This window comes from Schistocerca cancellata, chromosome 1 (genome assembly GCF_023864275.1).
Source record: "Schistocerca cancellata isolate TAMUIC-IGC-003103 chromosome 1, iqSchCanc2.1, whole genome shotgun sequence".
In the NCBI taxonomy this organism is placed as follows: Eukaryota; Metazoa; Arthropoda; class Insecta; order Orthoptera; family Acrididae; genus Schistocerca; species Schistocerca cancellata.
Genome location: NC_064626.1, coordinates 670,779,672 through 670,802,660, shown reverse-complemented (window position 1 = coordinate 670,802,660; position 22,989 = coordinate 670,779,672). Strand labels below are relative to the sequence as shown.

The 22,989-nt window shown below is 38.0% G+C and overlaps 1 protein-coding gene across 1 annotated transcript in view; it reads left to right on the top strand.

Moving 5' to 3' along the window:
• Positions 1 to 22,989, top strand: part of LOC126183877 (polyribonucleotide nucleotidyltransferase 1, mitochondrial) — a 131,961-nt gene that overhangs the window by 69,977 nt on the left and 38,995 nt on the right. The window contains exon 5 of the mRNA XM_049926179.1: positions 13,923 to 14,086. Coding sequence (XP_049782136.1) covers positions 13,923 to 14,086 — 164 coding nt within the window. The remainder of the gene's footprint in view (positions 1 to 13,922; positions 14,087 to 22,989) is intronic.

Sequence of the window (22,989 nt, the reverse complement as noted above, 5' to 3'; positions counted from 1 at the left end):
TGTTCTTTTTTTCCGCGCGCTGTTCGAGAGTGGAATAATAGAGAATTATTGTAAAGGTGGTTCAGTGAACCCTCTGCCAGGCATTTAAATGTGATGTGCTGAGTATCCATGTAGATGTAGACATATTTCATAAAAATCATGAAGTGACAAAAATCTTGAATTATATTTTCAGAGAATCCTTACACCACTTGTGCGGCAAAGGCAGCAATGTACAAAAAAATTCTGCCACACGTCAGTGTTTGACAGAAACAAAAGATAAGTATATTGTTGCCTCACTCAGATTGACATGAACTACTCAGTAGTGTGAGGAGCTTTCTCAGCAGTGCCCTACCAGATGACATCTTCAGTTGCGTAATTGAGATTACAAACGAAATAGTTGCCCCTCACTTTCTCCAATAATAACTACATGACCTTCTTTACCAAGATATTTTCTCCAAAGAATCTGTATCACAGGATACATCGCTGAATCCTACACCTGGGTTAAAAATAATTATTGCATTGGATTCACTAATCAGAGAGTCATGTACTAGTTCTGACAGTCCGCTCCCACAATTTCTCTCTAGCAGAATGATCTCCTTGGTCTTTTTAACCCTGTGAACAGTGTTAATGTTAACTTTCACTTTCTTCCTGTACTTTGTCAGACAAGCCTGTAATCTTTGAATTAGCAGGACACATTTGTCTCCAGCCTCCAGAGCACTGAAACTGTTTTTGACATCTAGATCAAAGCTAGCAGACGTACGGTATCTCTTAAATGTCACTTGATTTGGCAGATTTGACCACAGTCCAGTTCTACAACTTATTCCTAACTTTACTGGTGCCATGTGCAGCTATTAGCTGTTCCAATTTTACCTGTGCTACTCTCAGATCGACTTGAGTTTCAGGGTCAATTGCTCCTTCGACTACTGCAGCACCAAATGAAAGCAACATTGCCTTCCAAGGAGGTTGCCTGACAGCACTCTGATAGTCTTCACACTGTTGACTTTTACCACTACTCTGCAGCAGTATCCGTACTTGTCCATTGAGATAATACTTTAAAATTCTGTGCTGTGCCATATTTAACTGAAAATGACTGGCTTACAATATTTATTTTATGGGAACAGGTATAAGTGAATTAGTAATTTTACTTTAACAAAATATCAAGTTACTAAATACTTTTCAGTTAATAATATTGTTTATCATATGTGGTTTAAGTGGCACTATCATTTATGCTAAGCATAAACTTCAAAATAAAATTAAGTAATGCAAGTAAAAATCTTGCATCTTCTGAATTAATGTAAAATTTATTTCTGCTCTTTTATGAACTGTTAACTATTGTTGCTACAATACTTTGCCCAATGCCGTTCTGGGAATCAGTGTCTGTTATCAGTAATTGTACACCAATACCATAAACTTAGGTGTACGATGCTGCAGACATGTATACTGACACCTGTACTGCTCCATATACCTTCAAATTAAAGTTAAATTTAATTGGTATTTCTATAGCTGCCTCTTATCACTAAAATAATTGAATTTGTGACTGTTTCAAAAACTGTTCCCCCCCCCCCCCCCCCCACTCTCTCTCTCTCTCTCTCTCTCTCTCTCTCTCTCTCTCTCTCTCTCTCTTTCTCTTCGATGGGAGGTGGTTTGCTATGGTGGGTGCTGTTGTAATAGTAACTGTGTTTTTGTAGTGAGAAGTACTTAGATTTTGTTTAGTGGAAAATATTAAGAAGCTGGATAAATTAGTAAGTTGAAATAATTTGACAGTCCTCGTGGTGTAGGACATCTCAAGGTAAGCTTTGTGATTTGTGCATGACAAAAATGCATCTAGACACCCAGTGTTATATTGTGTAAATGAAACACGTGTGAACAATAGGAGACAAACTACTACTGTTTGAGCCTCAGGTCCTTCATCTGACAAAAAGGGAGTAAATATTGGATAAAATTCAGGGATAAAGTTGGATGGTTCCAACGACATTAAATCAAGATAGACTGCAGGTCATGAAGAGGCAGAGCTCAGCAATGAAATGCTACCAACAGACAAATTTTAAAATCCGAGATAGTGAGATACGTGAAACAGGTCATCACCCAGAAAAAAATAGGAGAAAGGATTAAATATAGGAGAACACACAACTAAAAGCAAAAAAAAGATCTAGCTGCAAAATAAGACATGAAATGAGGAAATAAACTGGCCAGTAATTGTGAAGAAATAGCGAAGGCAATGGAAGAAGTTGGGAGGTGCTGGGGTTAAGAGCTATACAATGTGTAACCCAGGAGGAGCTTATAGGGCTGTGCACATTAAAAAAGAAAAAGGTATGATGTGCTGCTCAGTTTTAAGTCACTTTTCTTTTGTGGAGAGACCTGACCCTATTGCATTTTACAGACTGTTTGCATTTCCTAAACAGGCCCAAGGGACAGGTACTGAACTGAACAACTAACAGGCACTCCATGCAGTGTCATGCAACCCTCAACACATGCACCGAATGCTGCTTTCTGAAGCAAATAATTTGAAAGGCAAGTGACAGGTCTTTGTTTCTTAGTAGAAATATCTGGAAATTATCTTTTCTGTGATGACATTAATTAAAAATCTTTTAACAGTATTCTGTGCCCTTTTTTGTGTTAGGTCAAATCAGATTTGCTGCCAGATTTTCATTTACTTTTTATTATTATTTGCTTGCTCGTATAATGATGTTCATTATTCAAAATGAGTGATGTGAGGGAGCTATGGGGGCAAACTCAACACATGCACGGAATGCTGCTTTCTGAAGCAAATAATTTGAAAGGCAAGTGACAGGTCTTTGTTTCTTAGTAGAAATATCTGGAAATTATCTTTTCTGTGACGACATTAATTAAAAATCTTTTAACAGTATTCTGTGCCCTTTTTTGTGTTAGGTCAAATCAGATTTGCTGCCAGATTTTCATTTCCTTTTTATTATTATTTGCTTGCTGGTATATGTTCATTATTCAAAATGAGTGATGTGAGGGAGCTATGGGGGCAAACTATTGCGTAAATTCTGAGAGCAGTTCTGGTTAAAGAACATTGATTTGAATGCAGTTGGTTTCTGTAGGAAACTTTTGAAATTCCTGTAATTGAACTGATAATGGAATGGAGGTCGACTCAGTAAACTGAATTATAAATGATACCTACACAAAAAGCACATCAACTTTGGTATCAGTACCAGTAGTTTTGAAATAAAGGTATTTTGTGTTAATAATGTGTTAATAATGAAATACCTCTTTAATGAAAATTAATCAATCACTTATCAGAACAGTTTCTGGAATGTGGGAACACTAGGACTGTGATATCATGGAACTATCTTTTCTAGTACTACTTTTCATACACAGAAACTCGTAACACATATGTTAAATTTTGCTGCACTTCCCCCACATCAGTCTTTAGTCCTTTGATCTGCTTAGCTTGCAATCATATTTCTGTCATTTCTTTTAGTGCCTTGTTATTATCTTTTAGAGCCTCCTGTAACATTTCTTTAATCATTTGTATGTCTTTCAGCCTCGTGTTTGATTTAGATGTTTGAATTTAACAATTTTAGTTTAACCCTTTCTGCGAGAATTACGTGTTTATAATTATAAGCTACAATTGACTTAATACCTCCCCTTGTCACTCTCAAGTCATATAACACTTTCACAATCCTGTATGTATATATTATATTTCACATATCAGTTTTATGCAGACAGTGCTGTACATCACACCTCATTCACAAATTCAGTTGAGTATCTCATTTTTGCATGGCTCCAGCTGCTATCTGTGTGCTGGCCCAATTACACTCTTTACACCATGGCACTGTATGCATGTTCCTGCATCTCAGCAGCTTCAGTGAAGTCAACTTGCACTCTGAAAAATGCATTGCTGGTGGTTACAGGATCACTCCAACACTCTCCCAGTTCCCACCAGCCATCTCCACGTGTACAAATTAATCAAATATTTTTCTTCTTGGGTTCAATTTGTTCTTCTTGGAGACAGCTTCCTCTTCTTGGACATTATGAATTAGGTTTTATTTTTTATTATGTATTCTTTTCTGTTGTTTCACCCTTAATACTGTCCTGCATCCTGTTTTTTGCTAGCTGCAATTGTTGTGATAAATCTCATTTATTTGACCTCTTTGTTGGGAATTGTATGATTTTTGTCATATTTATTCAGGATTCCACTTGAAAATGCAATCGTTTTGTGTATTTTCCTTTTGACCCTTGTTTCTTGAAAAATCTTTATGCCTGTGCCATAAAATCTGTCAGTCCTCACTTGAAAATATCACAATAAATTGGGGCGATGTAACACATTATCCCTTATCAATCCTTCTAAACACATTAAGAGACAAAGAACCACCTGATAATGCCAACGAGTACTGGAATATGCTGAAAAAAGGAATTATCAAAGCAGGACAGCAAAATATAGGATATGTAAAAGGGAAATGATAAAAAAAAACATGGTTCACACAAGAAATGATTTCCAAGTTGGAGGAGAGCAGAAAATTGAAAAACAAGAACACTGAAGATGCAAGAAAGATATACCGAAGGTTAAATAATGAACTGCAAAGAGAAACAGCAACAGAAACTTCCCCTGTCACTCTCAAGTCATATAACACTTTCACAATCCTGTATGTATAATGAACTGCAGGCTAGGAAAAAATGGCTAAAAGAGGAATGTGATGAAATTGAAGAACTGGGCAGGAAGGGAAGATACGACTTACTATACAACATAGTAACGACTATGGCATGGGAACAAAACAGAGCAGGAAGTGCTACTATGGAAATTTTGAGTAAAGACGAAGAGGTAGTGTACAAAGATCGTGACGATGTCCTCCAGAGATGGGAAGAATATCTAAAAGAGCTATATGACACAAATAGCAAACCAGAAACTCTGGAACTTGAATCACACAACAGTGTAAGTGATGACGAGAAAGGACCAACCATCATAATGGAAGAAGTAAAGTCTGCCATAGCTGCAATGAAAAATGGCAAAGCGGTAGGTACAGATACAATACCAGGAGAAATACTAAAATGCTTTAACCAAGATGGAATAAGAGAAATATTGAGGTTATGTAATAAAATATATGACAGTGGTGAATGGCCTGAGGACTTTCTGACAACAGTAATGGTTCCATTACCGAAAAAACAAGAAACCAAGAAATGCTGCGAGCACAGGACAATCAGCCTCATTTCACATGCAGCCAAAGTGATGTTAAGAATAATTAATAAAAGACTTGAAAAAGTAATGGAGGATAATCTTGGCGAGGAGCAGTTTGGCTTTAGATGGAATATGGGCACTAGAGATGCAATAGGGCTCCTATGAATCTTGGGAGAAAGGTTTATTGAAAAAGGAAGAGACCTATATATGTGCTTCATCGATCTAGAAAAGGCCTTTCACAATGTGGTTTGGGACAATCTGGCGACTATAATGAGGGAAAAGAGAGTGGACTGGAAAACCAGAAGACTTATAAACTCATTATATCTTAATCAAAAAGTTTCAGTTAAAGTGAGAGGAGAAAATACAAACTGGATCAGACTAGGAAAAGGAGTAAGACAAGGGTGCTGTCTATCACCTACTCTTTTCAACCTCTACTTGGAAAATATGATTGACCAATGCTCATTAGATGACAAAGGAGTAGAAATTGGAGGAAGAAGAGTAGGGTGTTTGAGATTTGCTGATGACATGGTCCTTTTAGCCCCAGGGGAAAAAGAATTACAGGATTTGGTGGACACCATTGCAACTAATGGAAAAAAATATGGAATGAAAATTAACACAAATAAAACAAAAGTATTGGACTAGGAGGAAATAAGGAAATAAAAATTATGCTGAATCGAGAAATACTAGAACAGGTGCAAAATTTTAAGTATCTTGGAAGCAGGATAGACATCGACTGGAAGTGCACCACAGAAATTAAAACAAGGATAGCAATGGCAAAAGAGGTGTTTTATAAGAAAAGGAGAATTTTCTGCAGTGGTCTGGACAGAGAACTGAGAAAGAGACTCATAAAATGTCTTGTATGGAGTGTTCTTCTATATGGCGCTGAAACATGGACTATGAGGAAAAAAGACAGAGAAAGGCTGGAGTCTTTTGAGATCTGGACATGGCAGAGGATGGAAAGAATCAGTTGGATGGACAGAGTAAAAAATGAAGAGGTACTGAGAAGAGTGGGAGAGAAAAGACAGTTACTAGATGTAACAAAGAGAAGAAAAAGAAATTGGATTGGGCATATATTAAGAAAGAATGATGGATTGATAAAAACAGTTTTAGAAGGTTATGTAGAAGTAAAGGAAGCGAGGAAGAAAGAGATTCCAGATACTGGATGACATGATGGACGGTACAACATACAGCAGCCTTAAGAAGGAAGCAAAGGATCACAGAAAATGGAGAGGCAAAGGACCTGCTAATATAGCAGATAACTGATGATTATGAACACATTATCCCTTATTAATTCTCTTTCCAAATTTTGAAAAGCAGATTGACATTCCTCTGTCCACACAAAAGCACAGTTTTTCCTTAATAAGTTTAAGTTTGGAACGCTGGAAACACACTCCTTTACAAACTTACGGTAGAACCTGCAGAACATGAGGTAGGCTTTGAGTTCTTTCTTGATTTTAGTTGGTTAAAACTGTTACTAGCTGCTAATTTTTCTAAGTTCTTACCAATCCCAGATGTGATAATTGCGTGCCCCAAGAATTTAATTTCCATCTTAACGAGCTTACCTTTCTTTAATTTCATAGTCATTCCTCCAGCTTAAAAAGCTTTAAAAACTTTATTCATTAATACATAGTGTTTGGTCCAATCTTGCATTGCAGTTAGCATGATATATATATGGTGTACTTAAACCAGAATGTACAACCTTATAAGGATCAACATTTATCAGCAAACAGAAATCCAATGTGTTTACACAACTCAGGTGCTAATGGAATTTGCCAAAATCCTGCTCTCAAGTCATGTATACTCATAATCATTGTTAAATATCTGTAGAATCTCATTAAGTCACTCAGGTCAACCAATTCTCCCTTAAAAGAAAGATGATGAGACTTACCAAACAAAAGCGCTGGCAGGTCGATAGACGCACAAACAAACACAAACATACACACAAAATTCTAGCTTTCGCAACCAACGGTTGCCTCGTCAGGAAAGAGGGAAGGAGAGGGAAAGACAAAAGGATTTGGGTTTTAAGGGAGAGGGTAAGGAGTCATTCCAATCCTGGGAGCGGAAAGACTTACCTTAGGGGGAAAAAAGGACAGGTATACACTCGCACACACACACATATCCATCCGCATATACACAGACACAAGCAGACATTTGTACAAATGGATATGTGTGTGTGTGCGCGAGTGTATACCTGTCCTTTTTTCCCCCTAAGGTAAGTCTTTCCGGTTTCCGCTCCCGGGATTGGAATGACTCCTTACCCTCTCCTTCCCTCTTTCCTGACGAGGCAACCGTTGGTTGCGAAAGCTAGAATTTTGTGTGTATGTTTGTGTTTGTTTGTGTGTCTATCGACCTGCCAGCGCTTTTGTTTGGTAAGTCTCATCATCTTTCTTTTTAGATATATTTTTCCCACGTGGAATGTTTCCCTCTATTATTTATATATATATATATGTCCATGCCTCAATCGCTACTCTCACTCCTCAGTCTTTCCTATTTACAATGGTAAGCAGGTTTTTATATCCACTATTACTCCTTCCAGTATCCCCATTCTAACTTTTATCAATCTCCCATTGAACTGGTTGTTTCTTACATAGTGTAACCAGATAAGGGAGTACAAAAAAATGGTTCATGGGTTATTACTTCCATGCCGTTCTTTACAACCATCACTTATCAGAAAATACTTCACAATTGTCACTCAAAATGTCATGCCGCTCAGATTTTTGTATCCTTGTAAGATGTGGTATTTCTTATATTATTTCATTAAAGTCATCGTCCTTTTGATCAGTACTCTTCAGATTTTGCAAATAATAACTTTCAAAACCATTATCTATGCTAGCATTCCTGGTATTGACTTATATTGGAAAGATTTATATTGTTCTTTATTTTCACAATCTAGTTCTTCAGATGCCATTTCTAAACCAAATTTAATAGTTTCATTATTATGATCAATCATTACATCTTATTAGTGAATCAGTCAATCCCAAATATAGCTTCTGCACTGAGCTCAGAAATAATTAGAAACTCTCGCCCAAATTCATGTCCTTTTATTTTAAAATGTGAAAGAACTTATTTATATGTAAAGCCCAGTTGCCACCAACACTTTCAACAACTAATACAGGCATATTAACTAGTCTTGTTTAACTTTTTATATATTCGAAAAATGGCTGAGGAAAACCCTAATTTGTGATTTAGTATCCAGCTTTCTATTGATATGAGAGCCTGCATTCCTTTATTATTATTATTATTATTATTATTATTATTATTATTATTATTATTATATATAATTTTTTTGTATTTTAAAGATACCCCCATAACAAATATTGCGATTCTCTTTCATCTGGAGGCCTTTTGGGTTTCCAATCACCATGTCTTAAGTGATTTTTATTTGGTGCTGAATACGTATAGTCTTGTCCAGTCGTTTCTTTTTTTGGATCATTTCTGCATTGTGTATGGGCAGTAATTTGCATGAATTACCATTATAACTCTGTATTCCATCATACCCTTCAATATTGCTTTCATCAGAATTGGCGCATAAGACAGCTTTGACTTCATAATTTAACAAGCAAGTTGGCACTATGATTAACACACTGCACTCGCATTCGGTAGGATGGTTTCAAACCCATGTCCAGCCATCCTGATTTAGGTTTCCCGTGATTTCCCTAAATCACTTCAGGCAAATGCCAGGATGGTTCCTTTGGAAGGGCACAGTCAACATCCTTCCCTGTCCTTCCCTATTCCGATGGGATTGATGACATCACTGTTTGGTCCCCTCCCCCGAATCAACCAACCACCCTCATACTTTGTATAATCTTCATTATCAACTACATTATTCCGCATTTCTGCCTTTGGTTCTTTATACTTATTTCATATATCAGGAACATGTCATTTGTAATGATGATAATTTCACCATACATTCGCATATCCTTTGCGATACTCCTTATGTCATTAACAACAGTCTCATTTTCATCATCTACTTCTATAATTTTTGTGGTTCTCTTGGTTTCCCCACACACCACATCTTCATCATTAGCAGTTTGTATACCATGATCAGCACTTTCTATAATTACGCGCCGTTCTCCTCCTTATCGGGTGCTGTAATATTACGAATCCCCTTTCCTTCCGTGTCACATTCACATCTTTTTTGCTGTTTTCTTCATATCCTCCCATTTGCATTGCCTTAAACCTCTTCATAGATTATCAATTTGTTCTAACCAATTAACCATGCCTAATAGTTTATTTTCCTTAATCTCCCCCATTCTGATCTTAGATAAACTGCTGTTATAACTTCTTTTTTTTTTTATGTCTTTGTCCACGACTGACACTACAGCTGGTTTCTGCAAAATGAGTTCAATGCTCACATCTGTGACATCATCCCTTTACTTCACTGCCATAGTCACTCCTTCAGCATAGACCACTTATTGGGCTGCTCTACCCATTATAGTCTGCAAGAGTGCAGCTTTTGTGTCAGCATGCTTTTGATCACTTGCCTCCACTGACTTTGTGTTACACACACCTGGTGCAATGGTTCTATAACCCTACAATGCTTCCCTGGAATGAATTTTGGTTGATGTAATTTCTGCTTAGATCACAGTCATGTTTCTTATTCCTGGGCCAAGAAAGTCTCTTGACATTTAGTTTTGTGTGCAGTGTAGGCAGGCATCAGTTTCCCTCCTTGTCTTCATGTCATCATGAGGTTGAGTTCCTGTCCCCCATCTTGCAAAATTAAATTTACTGTATCCATGGCCTCCATGCATCTCATTGACCGGCTATCTTTCATTATAATTCATTTTATTGTTACCTTGTGCGTTCTGGTTATTATACAGGCGAAAATCACTGATCTCATATCAGTTGCCTTTGTTCTCCACACATTCCAGAAACATAGCAAAAGTCTTGTTGTTACTACATATGTATCGCTTAAAATCTTGTGGAAATTTGTTTCAAAGTTTGCAAGACAATGTCAGATTCTGAGTATCTACTTCTAAAATGTGCTAGTTTTTGGAACTGGTTTTCACAAAATAGTGTTTCTTCCCCTGTTGTCATACATTCTGGTTATAGTAACCTCCCGCCACAATCAATCCTGGTTTTGTTCAGTCAGACACTATCTGAACTCAGTGAAATTCATTTGGTCTGTCCTTAAAGTCAGACCCCAGCATTTTGCAATTCTCAGAACACTTATTACAACATTCATCTTTTTATTGTTAGCCACATTGTCAGGAAAGATTCATTATGAAGTCTACTGTTTGTTATCCACTCTCTCTTTTGTTCAGGTCAAATTTCTCTTCACTGTCATAATTTTTATGTTGACAACTCTGTCTACAAAGGAATTTGTCTTATCTTTGATTTTCTTTTCAAAGTCATAAATCATATCTTAAATCTCAAAAGTGTTGTTGACACACATCTGTTCACAAACTCAGTACAAATACAGCCTCAAATATTTCTGCTTTTGAAGTAGACATTTTATTGTTCAATTTTATCTGAATTACAGATGCAACACTTCACTGGATTTTTTCCAACTCTGATTAAAATTTAACATAATGTTATTTATCTGAACCTGCGTATGTGCAACTTTGCAGTCAGATTGTCCATTTCTACTCTAATATTTATAATGTTTTTATCCAGAACATCTGCCATTTTCTGTACAGCATAACTTTTTTTTTCCCCCTCATTCTTCAATATCACTGCCAATTTTGCTACTGTGTTCCTCAATTTTCTTGTCAATTTGGGTACCTACTATTCAGTTTTGATTAGATATTTGTGTGGCCAAAATTCTTAAAAATAATTCAAATGTAATTGCAGTTTGGCAGTTTGTTCTGAAACTTCCCCATTATTCAATTCTGCTTTGTTCATTTCGTACTCAAGTTCTTGTTTTATTTGTGCTACATTGCTGGTTTTGCCAGCATTGCTCACATATTCATTGCCAGATACTTAAATCTGTTGCTGCTTTGCAGTGTCATCATCTGCACACCGTGTCCAGTACCTCTTAGAAGTGTGCCCCACATTTCATCCACTATTCCGTTCTTCTTGGTTTGCTGGTCACATTCCGCTACTTTCCTCACATCCAAGTCACATTCTATCACTTTCCTTGCATCCATCTTGGTATGGTAGTTAGACCACAAATTACTATTTGTGTTTCCTGTTATGTATGGTTAAAGATTACTTTTTTGTAAAGCTGTTGGAAATTCATGCCGTTAGACACTATGTACGTATAGTGTCCTTTGATGCAGGCATCCTTTATAACACTGCTTTTAATGAATGCGGGTTAATTAGTTTACCTCTTCTCCCCGTCTAAGTGAATATAACCATGTGGATACAAAAAAAAATGGTTGCCAAATTGAGTAGTCATCAATAACTTCTTTTTCTTTACATTGAGACTTCAGAAATAAAATGTACACTTGTACTGTTGGAATTGGTGAGAACATGTTAGCAACATCAGTCACTCTTAATCTGTATAAAGTTTCCTACTATTAAAAATAAACTAAACTTCACCCAAACAGGCCATGGAGGCCCAACAGTACTGACTGACCGCCATGTCATCCTCAGCCCACAGGCATTACTGGCTGCAGATATGGAGGGGAATGTGGTCTCCTGGCCATATGCCGGTTTACCATACCGGAGCTGCTACTTCTCAGTCAAGTAGCTCCTCAGTTTGCCTCACAAGGACTGAGTGCACCCCGCTTGCCAACAGCACTTGGCAGACCAGATGGTCATCCATGCTACTGTTACGCATGAACATATTAATGAAACTCTCCACACTGTAATATTTGATAACTGCTCAGCTTAATAAACAAAATACCTCTTTAATTAAAATTAATCAATCACTGATGAAAGCACTTTCTGGAATATGGGAACCTTAGGACTGTGATGTCATTCAACAACACTCTTAGTAGCCCTTTTGTACACACTAATTCATGGCATATATGTTGAATTTTGTAGTGCTAATTTAAACAAAAGTAATTTCAGACCATTAAAATTTAAACCAATTATTTTCTTTAGATATTTGTTTTTTTAGATCTCATCAAGCAATTTATGAACTGCTTTACATTTTATTAAACAGATTTAATAATATGAATCATGTCTTTAAACACTTAAATTAATTATTAATGTTAGCAAAAATCCAGCTAATTAATTTCTCATTTTGGATACTCAGAAACTTTCAGAATCAGCAACAGGACCCTTACACAGGTTATGTGACTTAACGTCAATGACATTCTTGTTACACATGAACACTGAATTTTACAAATGTATTGACACACTGCCATGAAAGACTGAGTCGTGCATTGTTACAAGTCTAAATAATCTGTACATTGCCTGGAGATGTGTTGGATGGATGGATGATGTGGATGTGTGGATTTGGAGGGGATGACGGCAGAGAGGAAGGGGAAACTGTTGGATGACGTTATGTAGATGGTTGGTTAGCAGAGATTGAGAGCTAGGGTGTTACAGGAGGGAAGGATGTGATGCAGTGATAACTCCCACCTATGTGATTCTGGAGGGAAGGCTCCAGATGGCACTAGTTGTGCAGCAACTATTGATCCTCAGCAAGTTGTGTTCTGCAGCATACTGTGTCACTGGGTCATGAACTCTGTTCTTGTCCACAGTTTCACAGTGGTCATTCATTCTGGTAGACATCTGGTTGGTGGTCATGCTCTCATAACACTTGCAAGATAAATGAAATTGACATGGCTGCTTTCACAGGGAGTGGAAGTGGGAGTGGGAGCGGCATAAGCAAAGGGACGGACCAGGAAGTTGTGTAGGTTGTATGGGTGACAGAATCCCAATTTAGGAGGGCTGGGAGGATTGTGGGTAGAATGTCCCACATTTTCGGGCATTTTGATAGACAAAGCCCTAGCAAATGATATGGTACAGTTGCTTCAATTCAGACTGGTGTTGGATGACACTGGAGCACCTATGCACCCGATTCTTGGGGTAGCATGAGGATTAGAGCTGTGTGAAAACATGACACAGAAAATCTGTTTGCGGATTAGATTTTTGGGGGTAGTGCCTCTCTCTGAAGGCCTATGTTAAATATTGAGCTTCTGGGTAAGGAAGTCCTTGTCACTGCAGATAGCCTGGCCACCCACCTACAGTATACATTGAAATATAGAATATAAACATTCGCTGTATCTCAGGTGGAAGAGACATTTGTATTACTGGCAGTGTTTGTAACACTACGTGTCATAGATCATTAGTACATTGTAATCACACTCCATCATCACAGCTTAACCACAAGATGAATGACAGTCATAAAAACCAAATACTCCCATTGTGGCAAATTATTATTAATGTCTGAGTAGTTGAACAGTACATTGAGCTGCTACCTCTCTTGTTGTAATTTGTTTCTCTTTGGAAGCCTGAAAAAAAAAGACTTAGGCTAATGAAAGTGACTTAGTCTAACGAAAGCTAGTTGGTGAAGAGGTTATGGCTGAAGTAAGCTGTTTTTGCATAACTCAGAAAACCATTCTTTTAACCTACAAAAAATGATAAAAAATATTCTTAACATACTAAACTGAGCTAGAGATTAGACTGTTCAGCAATTCAATTTTATTTTTATTATTATTTTTTCGTTTATGTGACTGATTCTTCTGTCATCTATGTGTACTGGAATCTTTCTATGCAATGTAAGACATATAATGACAGCAATAGAAACAAGGTGACAAGATGAACAAAAAGTCATTTCTCCTATTAATTATTTTGGCAGGTTAATTACTGAGGGTGAAGACATAAATGTTAAATCTTCTTAATATGTTGTTAGTTGTACTGTTATTTTGTTGAGAATAAGAAGTAATTAATTGTATTTATTATTTAGGATCCTCTTCAATGGCATCAGTGTGTGCAGGAAGCCTGGCTTTAATGGATGCTGGTGTGAATATTAGTGCACCAGCCGCTGGTGTGGCCATTGGTCTGTTTAGTAGATACCCCAAGAATGATACAAAGCACATGGAGGATTACCGCATCCTTACAGACATACTGGTATGGTATACTGTGGGCTTGTATAAATACTTGCCTTTCATTTAATTGTAAGGAAGATGGTCCCTGTTTATTTTGAGATAGCTGTATGTGAAAAAAGGAAACCACAATTGGAACAGAATACAGAAATTTTTTTCACTAGATGAGTTTACTTTTTTCCCCATATTGATGAGCATATGGAAGACTAGTAGAAACAATTGCCCATGTACAAAAAAATCCTTCCTGTCATGTCAAAAAGATTCAGTACTTTGTTACATATGAAAAGTAGTATATTGAAAAAGAGTAATTGTATCTAGCAGTTTGTTATGCATTCAAGGCTTCTATTTGAGCAGGGGCGGGGGCGGGGGGGGGGGGGGGGGGGGCACCAAGGTCATATTATTGAGGAAAAAGACCTTGTTTCACAAAGCCCCTAGCTCCCAACACACGTTGGTCTATTGATTTCTCATATGATTTCAAACGCATCCCTGTTGGTTTTTGAACAAATTCTAAATCGATTTCTGAAAGAATCGTAATTTGATTTTTGAATGCATACATAGTGTACGTTATGTCTCTGCCAGGCGAATCCCCGTCGCATCTAGAAATAAACTTTCCTGCAGACAAATGGGGACGGGTCTATACGAGCTGAGCGGAATAAAGCCGAACGGATGAATGCCAATCGCTGTTCATGTGGTTGACTGGGTTTGCAAATGATCAGCATTGTTATATCTACTAGTGAATTCCATAGATTCAGACTACCAGAGCGGGAAAAAAAAAAAGACTAACAGGAATAACAGGCAACAAAGATTGCATATTGTCTCCTCCGTGTGTCCAAGAAAATGAAATTTTGACAGAAAATCTATGGCCAGACCGCTATACTGCTAAGAGCCAGTTGTACAGTCCCCGGCTAGCAGCCGCTAAAGTTCTATTCTGGCAGTAGCGTGGAAAACGCATTGTACGGTCACGTAATAACACCCAACCAGATAACTAAACCGGTGACAAAATTAACCAGAGAATAAGTTTTGAAACTGGCAGGAATAGTTACAGAATTAGTGATAAGATTGTTTGTTATAACGAGGAAGGAGAAGAAATGGGGACTCTCACAAATTACGGTAGAATATGACGATTCGAAATTTATTTAAACATTTAGTACTACTACTTTTCGATCTCATGCTTCAGAAGCTAGAGAGTATGAATGAAATGTGAAACTATTTCCTAACACAAAACGTTTTGCTTGTAGTAGGTCTAATAGGCATTTGGTATTGGTACTTCGTGAATTATATTCTGCCGTGTTATACAAATGACCATTTGTGCCAAAACAGTCTTGTTTATTTGGTGTGTGTAACAACTGCTGCAATATTGGGCAGGCCTATTTCGTTTTATATAGCAGTGACAAAATACACATAATCAGATCGAGAAACCACACCAGTCTTGGGTATAATTTGTATTAACAGCTTTTCTAGTATTAGACGACATTTTGTTTTTTCATGTAGCAAAGCGTTGACGAACTTTGATGAGGTAGTAGTTTCTTTTCCAGAAAGGAAAGTACGCCATATAAAGCTGTGGCAAGATTAGAGAGAAAAGAAACTAGGATTAAACGATTGAAGAAACATGTACTGTCTTGCTTGACTCTTGTCTTTACTCCTTTTATGTATCCTGTATTTAATTTTATGTCACACAAATCAGCAAGTTATTAGCTAATAGACAGTAAAGACTGCAAATTTTCTGAAGAGTTCTTGTTCTGCCGATTACAAATAATCCCAACCAGTATTAATTCCGAAATTTTTTTAAAAGAGGAGCAGGATGTCAATAAAGAGGAGCAGTATGTCAAACCGGCCGACTGGGAGCAGGAGAGGCACCACAGGACATTTTAATTTCCACTGGCGTGAATATAGTTTGATGGCACCCATTCCATTACAAAATATTACGTGTTTGAATTCCACAGAGCGAAATACAAGAGGCGTGCGATGGAAGAATGCTGTGTGGAGAGGCATGGCACTGCACTTTGCCACACTTTTGACCAAATAACATGTCTTACATTCCCTCTAATTTATATGTTTTGTGTATCAGACTCTTCAGAAAGGTGTGTGCTACAAAATGAAGATATTTTTGAAAAGTCAATTTTTAAATTTTTGGCATCCTACCTCAAATGCTCAAGGGAGGGCGGAGCGCCACTATCTAATATCGCCCCAGTTCGGAAATATCCTAGATCCGGACCCGATTTACAGAGCAGTCGGAGTTGTAGTGAGAGGTGATAGTCTCCAAGTGACCCGTGTTTATGTTAAGTGATTTTGCTGTTTCCTCTTCGTTTATTTCTCTCACTTCAAATGAAAACAAAATGGATTTATGTGGCCAGGAGCTATCAAGTGAATTAAAATACACTCACATAATTATGGGAGGCTAAAATATGTAATTAGTTTCAGATTTTATTTTGTTTCCACCTTTCTGACAGTCAAGCGTTAATCTTCTTGCATAACAATGAAGTTATTTTTGTCAGTTAGTTAAAGAAATTTGACTTTTACTAATCTTTTCTGCTGAGGCAGTTTATTGGAAACTAAGTGTTTAATTCCACACTATTGGCTAGTTTCATCTGTTCGCTGCATTTCAAGTTCACGTTTTCTTGTTCTAGTACGTATGGCATTATGCCTTAATAAAGAACTAAACATGAGATAATACAGTACAGGTACTCCAAGAAAATTTACGTCTGAATCTGGACATAAAAATGTGCATTTTAAGCAGAATGATGCATTTTAGTATAGTTCACAAAATTCCCATACTCTTGGAGTGTCTTCTAATGTCTTGTTTCTTTTATGACATAATGTAAGATCTTTTAATGTTTTATATGTACGAACGCACGGGCTTCCTGTGTAGTCATAGCTACGCAAGCGCTGCGACACCTGTTATTTGGCGTGCTCTGGCAACTGCTGAAATAATTCTATTTCTAACAGCTCGTGGGAAAATATTGCGAATAGTTGTTTGGAAAGGATTACTTTCAAAGTAAATTTCCTTTTATGCAAGATGAACTCTGTGCGCGCGAATGTCTGATGAATTTCTTAAATCACAGAGCATTTGACTCTCATTCAAAAATAAAATCTTTGAGGGCAACCATTTAGATTATTTTTGAGTTCAGAAGATCAGACATTTATGTCGTTGTTAAAAAATTTACTGGCACATTTTTGTGATGTATCTTTAAAGTTTAACACGCGCAAAAATGATCATTATGTGTTAAAGCTTAGATTCTCTTGCAGCTTATTAATCTTAGTGACCAATATTAAACGTAAAAGCTTTTCTTTTCTTGTAGCAAGTCTATGTATATATGTATATTAATTTAAACCATTACCTTTTCCTATTTGTGTGTTCGCACTACTTTACAGTGATGTTGCTATTGGCTGGCTACATCACGTGTCCTATGATCCGAATATCCGCTGTCATCGGCTGGCGAGTTCACTTGACATGAGCTACAACTGGCTTACAAAAGTGCATCGCAATCTCGATTTCAATCCTTCGGAAAGTAACATGCGGTGTTTGATGGAATTCGAATTTATACTTTCATAATATGAAAATGTGCAGTGTACATGTTACTGCACATTAGACATCTTTCTAAAATGTGTTTTTTCCCTTGAGTTTTGTTGTCTAAAGTGCCAGGAAATTCTACGTTGGTGTATAAAACCACAACCATTTAAAGGATTGATAAGTTTTACAGTTTTGAGGGAAAGTATACTGTTACTTAATATGAAAAAAATGTATTTTCATCTTGGAGAAAGTGTATTTTTAACCGGGAAATCTGGGAAAAATCCGGGAATTTTTTTTCGTCGCCCACGTATACACCCTGCACTGCACAAAAAGTCATTGGCACATGTACTTTCCTGTACATGCCCACCCATGATAACGCCTGACCCAACCTCCATGATGTGTGCACAACACCCATTAACTACCAGTGTGATAGATACTACTGCACCTAAATTTAAATCACCAATATTGCTATCCACACACTCATCCATCTCAGTAACCCACAGTTTTACTTCATCTGCCACTACAGCCAATTCAGACTCTGAATCTTACAAGATATTATAGCTGATAATTCCTCATTATTATTATTATTATTATTATTATTATTATTATTATTATTATTAATGTTCACAATTTTACTACCTTCTGCATCCGGTAAACTCCCAATATTAATGTCTTTCCCCTGACTGTCTGCTTTCGTGCAAGCCCCCCCTCTTATTTAGCATTCCCAGATGCCTGCAGTTTAACATTCCCAGGTGGCCATCATAATTTGTGTATGGATCAACAATCTTGTCCTTGCAATTGGTCCACTTTTCCGCCTTTCTTATCTCTTATCTGTAAACAGTCAACAGGTTTAACTCAGACAGCAGTAGTTGAACTACTGTGGAAGAAGGTAAGCTAAACTATGTCTGTTTCTCTCATAACCTTCAGCTGCTTAAACATGTCTGAAATACCTTCTCTCATTGGAGCCATCTTAACTGCCAAAGATCACAATGTTTCTCAAGAGTAACATCTGGTGTTTTCAACTACAATACTGTGAAACCTCTGTGTAATAAATATAACAAAACAGAAAACAGGGGACCCAAAATCAAATGATCAGAAGGACTGTTGAACATAACACTATGTTAACATTTCTTGATCTAAGTCAAGTTCTCCATCTGAGTGGCTGCTCATGGTTCTCACTTTCAAAAATAACTACAAGTGAAAACTGCACCTTCCCCTCTGCTTACAGTAAGCTACATTGCCTAAGCCTGTACTAATCAGGCGCGAACTAACATACATTTTCACACGCCCTCAGAATGTTATCAGAGTTTACTTGCCACGTTTCACATATGAGAACAAAATTAAACATCTGATGGAAGACCCACTAATTCTCCATAACACTAGCAGGGGAAGGCAGGGAGGGGGGGGGGGGGGGGGGGAAGGAAACACAGTCACCCTGCTGTGTCTTGATGCTGCAAACTACAGCTGCTGATGTCAAAAACGATTTGTAAGTGCCAGGGGTGAATGACCTCTATGGTGGATGGAAGAGCTGGGCTGCTAGTAGTCAGGAAGGCCTGCTTTCACACCCCGGGTATGGCTGCAGCAGTGTGATGGGTAGGTGCAAAGTGTATGCCCATTGTCCTATCATTACAGATAATCTTTTATTCCACACTGCAAGACACCAGTTGCAGTGGTGCTAGGTGACAGACAGCACCCCAAGACACAGGCCGGACTCAGAAAGTGAAGTGTGCTTGGGTCAGCAAGTGGTCTCATGTCACAGCCAATGGTGGTATTGCATTGGGCAGCAAGTGGTGTGGTCAGCTCTCTCGCAGTGTTGCACTGACCCAGGCCACGAAGCAGTGAGGTATGTGGCAGCCAGAGTAGGCAGCTGCACTATTGGTGTGAATAAACAGCTCAGTGCAAGATGCATTGGAGCATGCAGAATTAAACTGAGAATCCCAACACATATGCCAGCAGCTCACAAAGGTGACATGTGCCCACATAGGGCATTGAGTAGCTACAGAATTTGGTCACATAGGGCGATGAAGAACAGTAAAATCACAGTCAATGGTGACTGGGCAGCTAGATAGCTCAGGTACGAATTGTGTTTCCCAAAGGTAGGCAACTAGTAGTAGATGGAAGTTAGCCAGGAGGTGTCACACTGGCTGGAAGGTCCAAGTCAGCAGCATTCAGACCTCGTATGGACAGCAGGCCCGTAGCTAGTGGAGACAGCATTTGTTGATGGCAGCTTTGAAGATCCATTTCTTAGCCTGGTATATTCTTCCCCTTGCAGCTGGCTGCTGATGATGATTGAAAGCTGCTTTTCTAAAATGAGTAGCATTTATACAAACTCAGTCTGCTATTGTTTCTGAAATGGCAGTGCTCCTCTCTCCTAAGAAATAGCAGTGCTTCTCTCTCTTAAGCCATAAAAGAACCAGACAAGGCTGCTGGGCAACTATGACAGTGCTGCTCCAGTCTTTACAGTTTGTCAGCATTTAGTGTGCAGAGCATGGTCAAAGCAATACCAGCTTCATAACATTGATGCAGCATAGGTTGATGATGTCTTCAATCAAGTAATTGAAATTCATTGTCATCTGAAGTGGAAATAACACACTGCACACACTGCCCAGGATCTTTTGGAGAGATATATAAACTGAAAAAATAACCTGTTGTAACATATAGTGAGCCTTTGTTTCATCACAGTACAGGAAGTAAGTGTGTACTTCATGACCATATTGTTTAGCAGGAAGAGAACACTGAGGCAAGAAAAAATGAAAGGGATGAGGCACAAAACCCAACAATGCTGGAAGTGGAAACAGTGATAAATAAACTAAAAATTAACCATGCACCCGTTGAAGATGGGATCATGTCAGAACCAATAAAATCAGGGGGGCAACCTCTAGGACATGAAATATTTAAACTAATAAAGAACATATGGGTAAATGAAAGCATGCCGGAGGAGTGGAATACTGGAATAATATGCCCAATATATGAGAAAGGAGAAAAGCTCAGTTGTGAAAACTATAGAGGCATAACCCTACTGAATATGATATATAAGATTTTCTCTGGAGTGCTGAATGAAAGAATACAGAAGTGCACTGAAAAGATACTCAGAGAATACCAATGTGGATTCCGATCAAACAGAGGTACATCGGACCAGTTGTTTGTTGTTAGACAAATAACGGAAAAATTTTATGAATATGATATAGATTTCCACTTCCTGTTCATTGACTTTAAACAAGCTTTCAATAGTATTAATAGACCAACATTGTGTAAAGGGCTGAAATAATTGGACATCTGTGATGAACTGAGAAGATCAATCGAGCTAACAATAAAGGATACAAAAGTAAAAGTGAATAACAGAATGACCAGGCAGTTTGACTTTGAGGATGGAGTGAAACAAGGTGGTGGCTTCTCTGCAGCAGTGTTTAACTTAGCACTGCATGCTATCGTACAAAAAGTAGATAAAAGAGGGACAATAATGATGAAGTCCAGCCAGATATGTGCATATGTAGATGATATTGCCACCTTGGCAAGGGATGTAATATCACTTAAAGAAATATATGGACAAATGGAAGCAGAAGGAACAAGAATTGGACTTACTGTAAATGGAAGCAAGACAACATATATGGTTAAGTCCAATACTGAAGCTAGAACAACACCACAGGACCTGAAGATCTCTGATAAATGCTTCAAAGCTGTTGGATGCTTCCATTATTTAGGTGTCCTCCTAACCAGTGATAATAGTATGAGAAAATGTATTAAAGAAAGGATACAAGCAGAAAACAAGGCCTATTATGCAAACCTAAAGACATTCAAGAACTCTCTAATTACAACAATGATTAAACTGATTGTATACTATTCACTTATGTGACCTGTTGCCCCATATGGATCAGAAGTGTGGACAGTGACAGAGGCAGACAGTAACAGTCTAAGGGCATCTGAAAGAAAAATCTTACGAAAAATCTATGGGCCTGTGAGAGAGGCAGAAGGTTGGAGAGTGAGACACAACCATGAAATACAGGAGCTTATACAAGGGAAACATATAGTGAAATTAATCAAATCTCAAAGAATATGTTGGTTAGGACAGGATACCCAAAAGAATCATGAATGCCAGAATATATTCCACCAGAAGGAAGGCTAGACCAAGACCTAGATCTGACCTTGCTAAGATGGGGATCCGTGGATGGAAGAAAAAAGCTGAGAACAGAGAGATATGGAGGAAGGTTGTTGAGGAGGCCAAGGCCCACCAAGGGCTGTAGTGCCGAAGAAGAAGAAGAAGAAGAAGAAGAAGAAGAAGTAGTCATCAAGGATACATAAGTGGGCCTTCGGCTCCAAAAGCCAATATCAATGATGTTTTGTAATGGTTCGCACGTTTACACTTGTTGATGGCCCAGCATTGAAATCTACAGCAATGTGTGGAAGGATTGCACTTCTGTCACGTTGAACGATTCTTTTCAGTCGTTGTTGGTCCCATTTGTGCAGGATCTTTCTCCGGCCGCAGTGATGTCGGATGTTTGATGTTTTACTGGATTCCTGATAGTCACGGTACACTCGGGTTCCTGATAGTCACGGTACACTCGTGAAATGAAATGCTCGTACGGAAAAATCCCCACTTCATCACTACCTTGGAGCTCCTGTGTCCTATCGCTCATGCGCCAACTATAACACCACATTCAAACTCACTTAAATTTTGATAACCTTCCATTGTAGCAGCAGTAACCTATCTAACAACTGCATGAGACACTTGTTGTCTTATATAGGCATTGCCGACTGCAGCACCATATTCTACCTGTTTACATATCTCTGTATTTGAATACGCATGCCTATACCAGTTTCTTTGGTGCTTCAGTGTATAATAGATATGAAAACTGCAGTCGAACATGTTTCAACAAGTTTGCTTTGTTCTTTCATTTTTTTCTTCTTTCTAGCTTGCAAATTTATCTGTTGTCTATCTGTTAAAAAGTATGAGTTTTGCCAAACTTTTCCTCTACTGAAGGCCATCACTATTCAGAATGGTGAAACTACCGTATTTACTCGAATCTAAGCCGCACCTGAAAAATGAGACTCGAAATCAAGAAAAAAAATTTTCCCGAATCTAAGCCGCACCTGAAATTTGAGGCTCGAAATTCAATGGGAGAGAAAAGTTTTAGGCCGCACCTACAAATCGAAACAAAGTTGTTCCATTTTAATATGAGACACAATTTAGGTCGAATGAATGACAATACAGCTACAGTAGTTTGGTTCGAGTCGTAAGCTTAGCAGTTAAGCTTTACCAGGTAGCCATTGCTATGCGTCAGGCGCTCCGTCCGTATTTATACGGGTACCCTTCCTTTTTCACGTGCTTCGTCTGGTTTGAATCGATTGCTTATTTTGCTTTGATCTGATAAGTGCCGTTTTCTCTGTTATAGGTGTTTACGTCACTCTAAGTTGAAAAT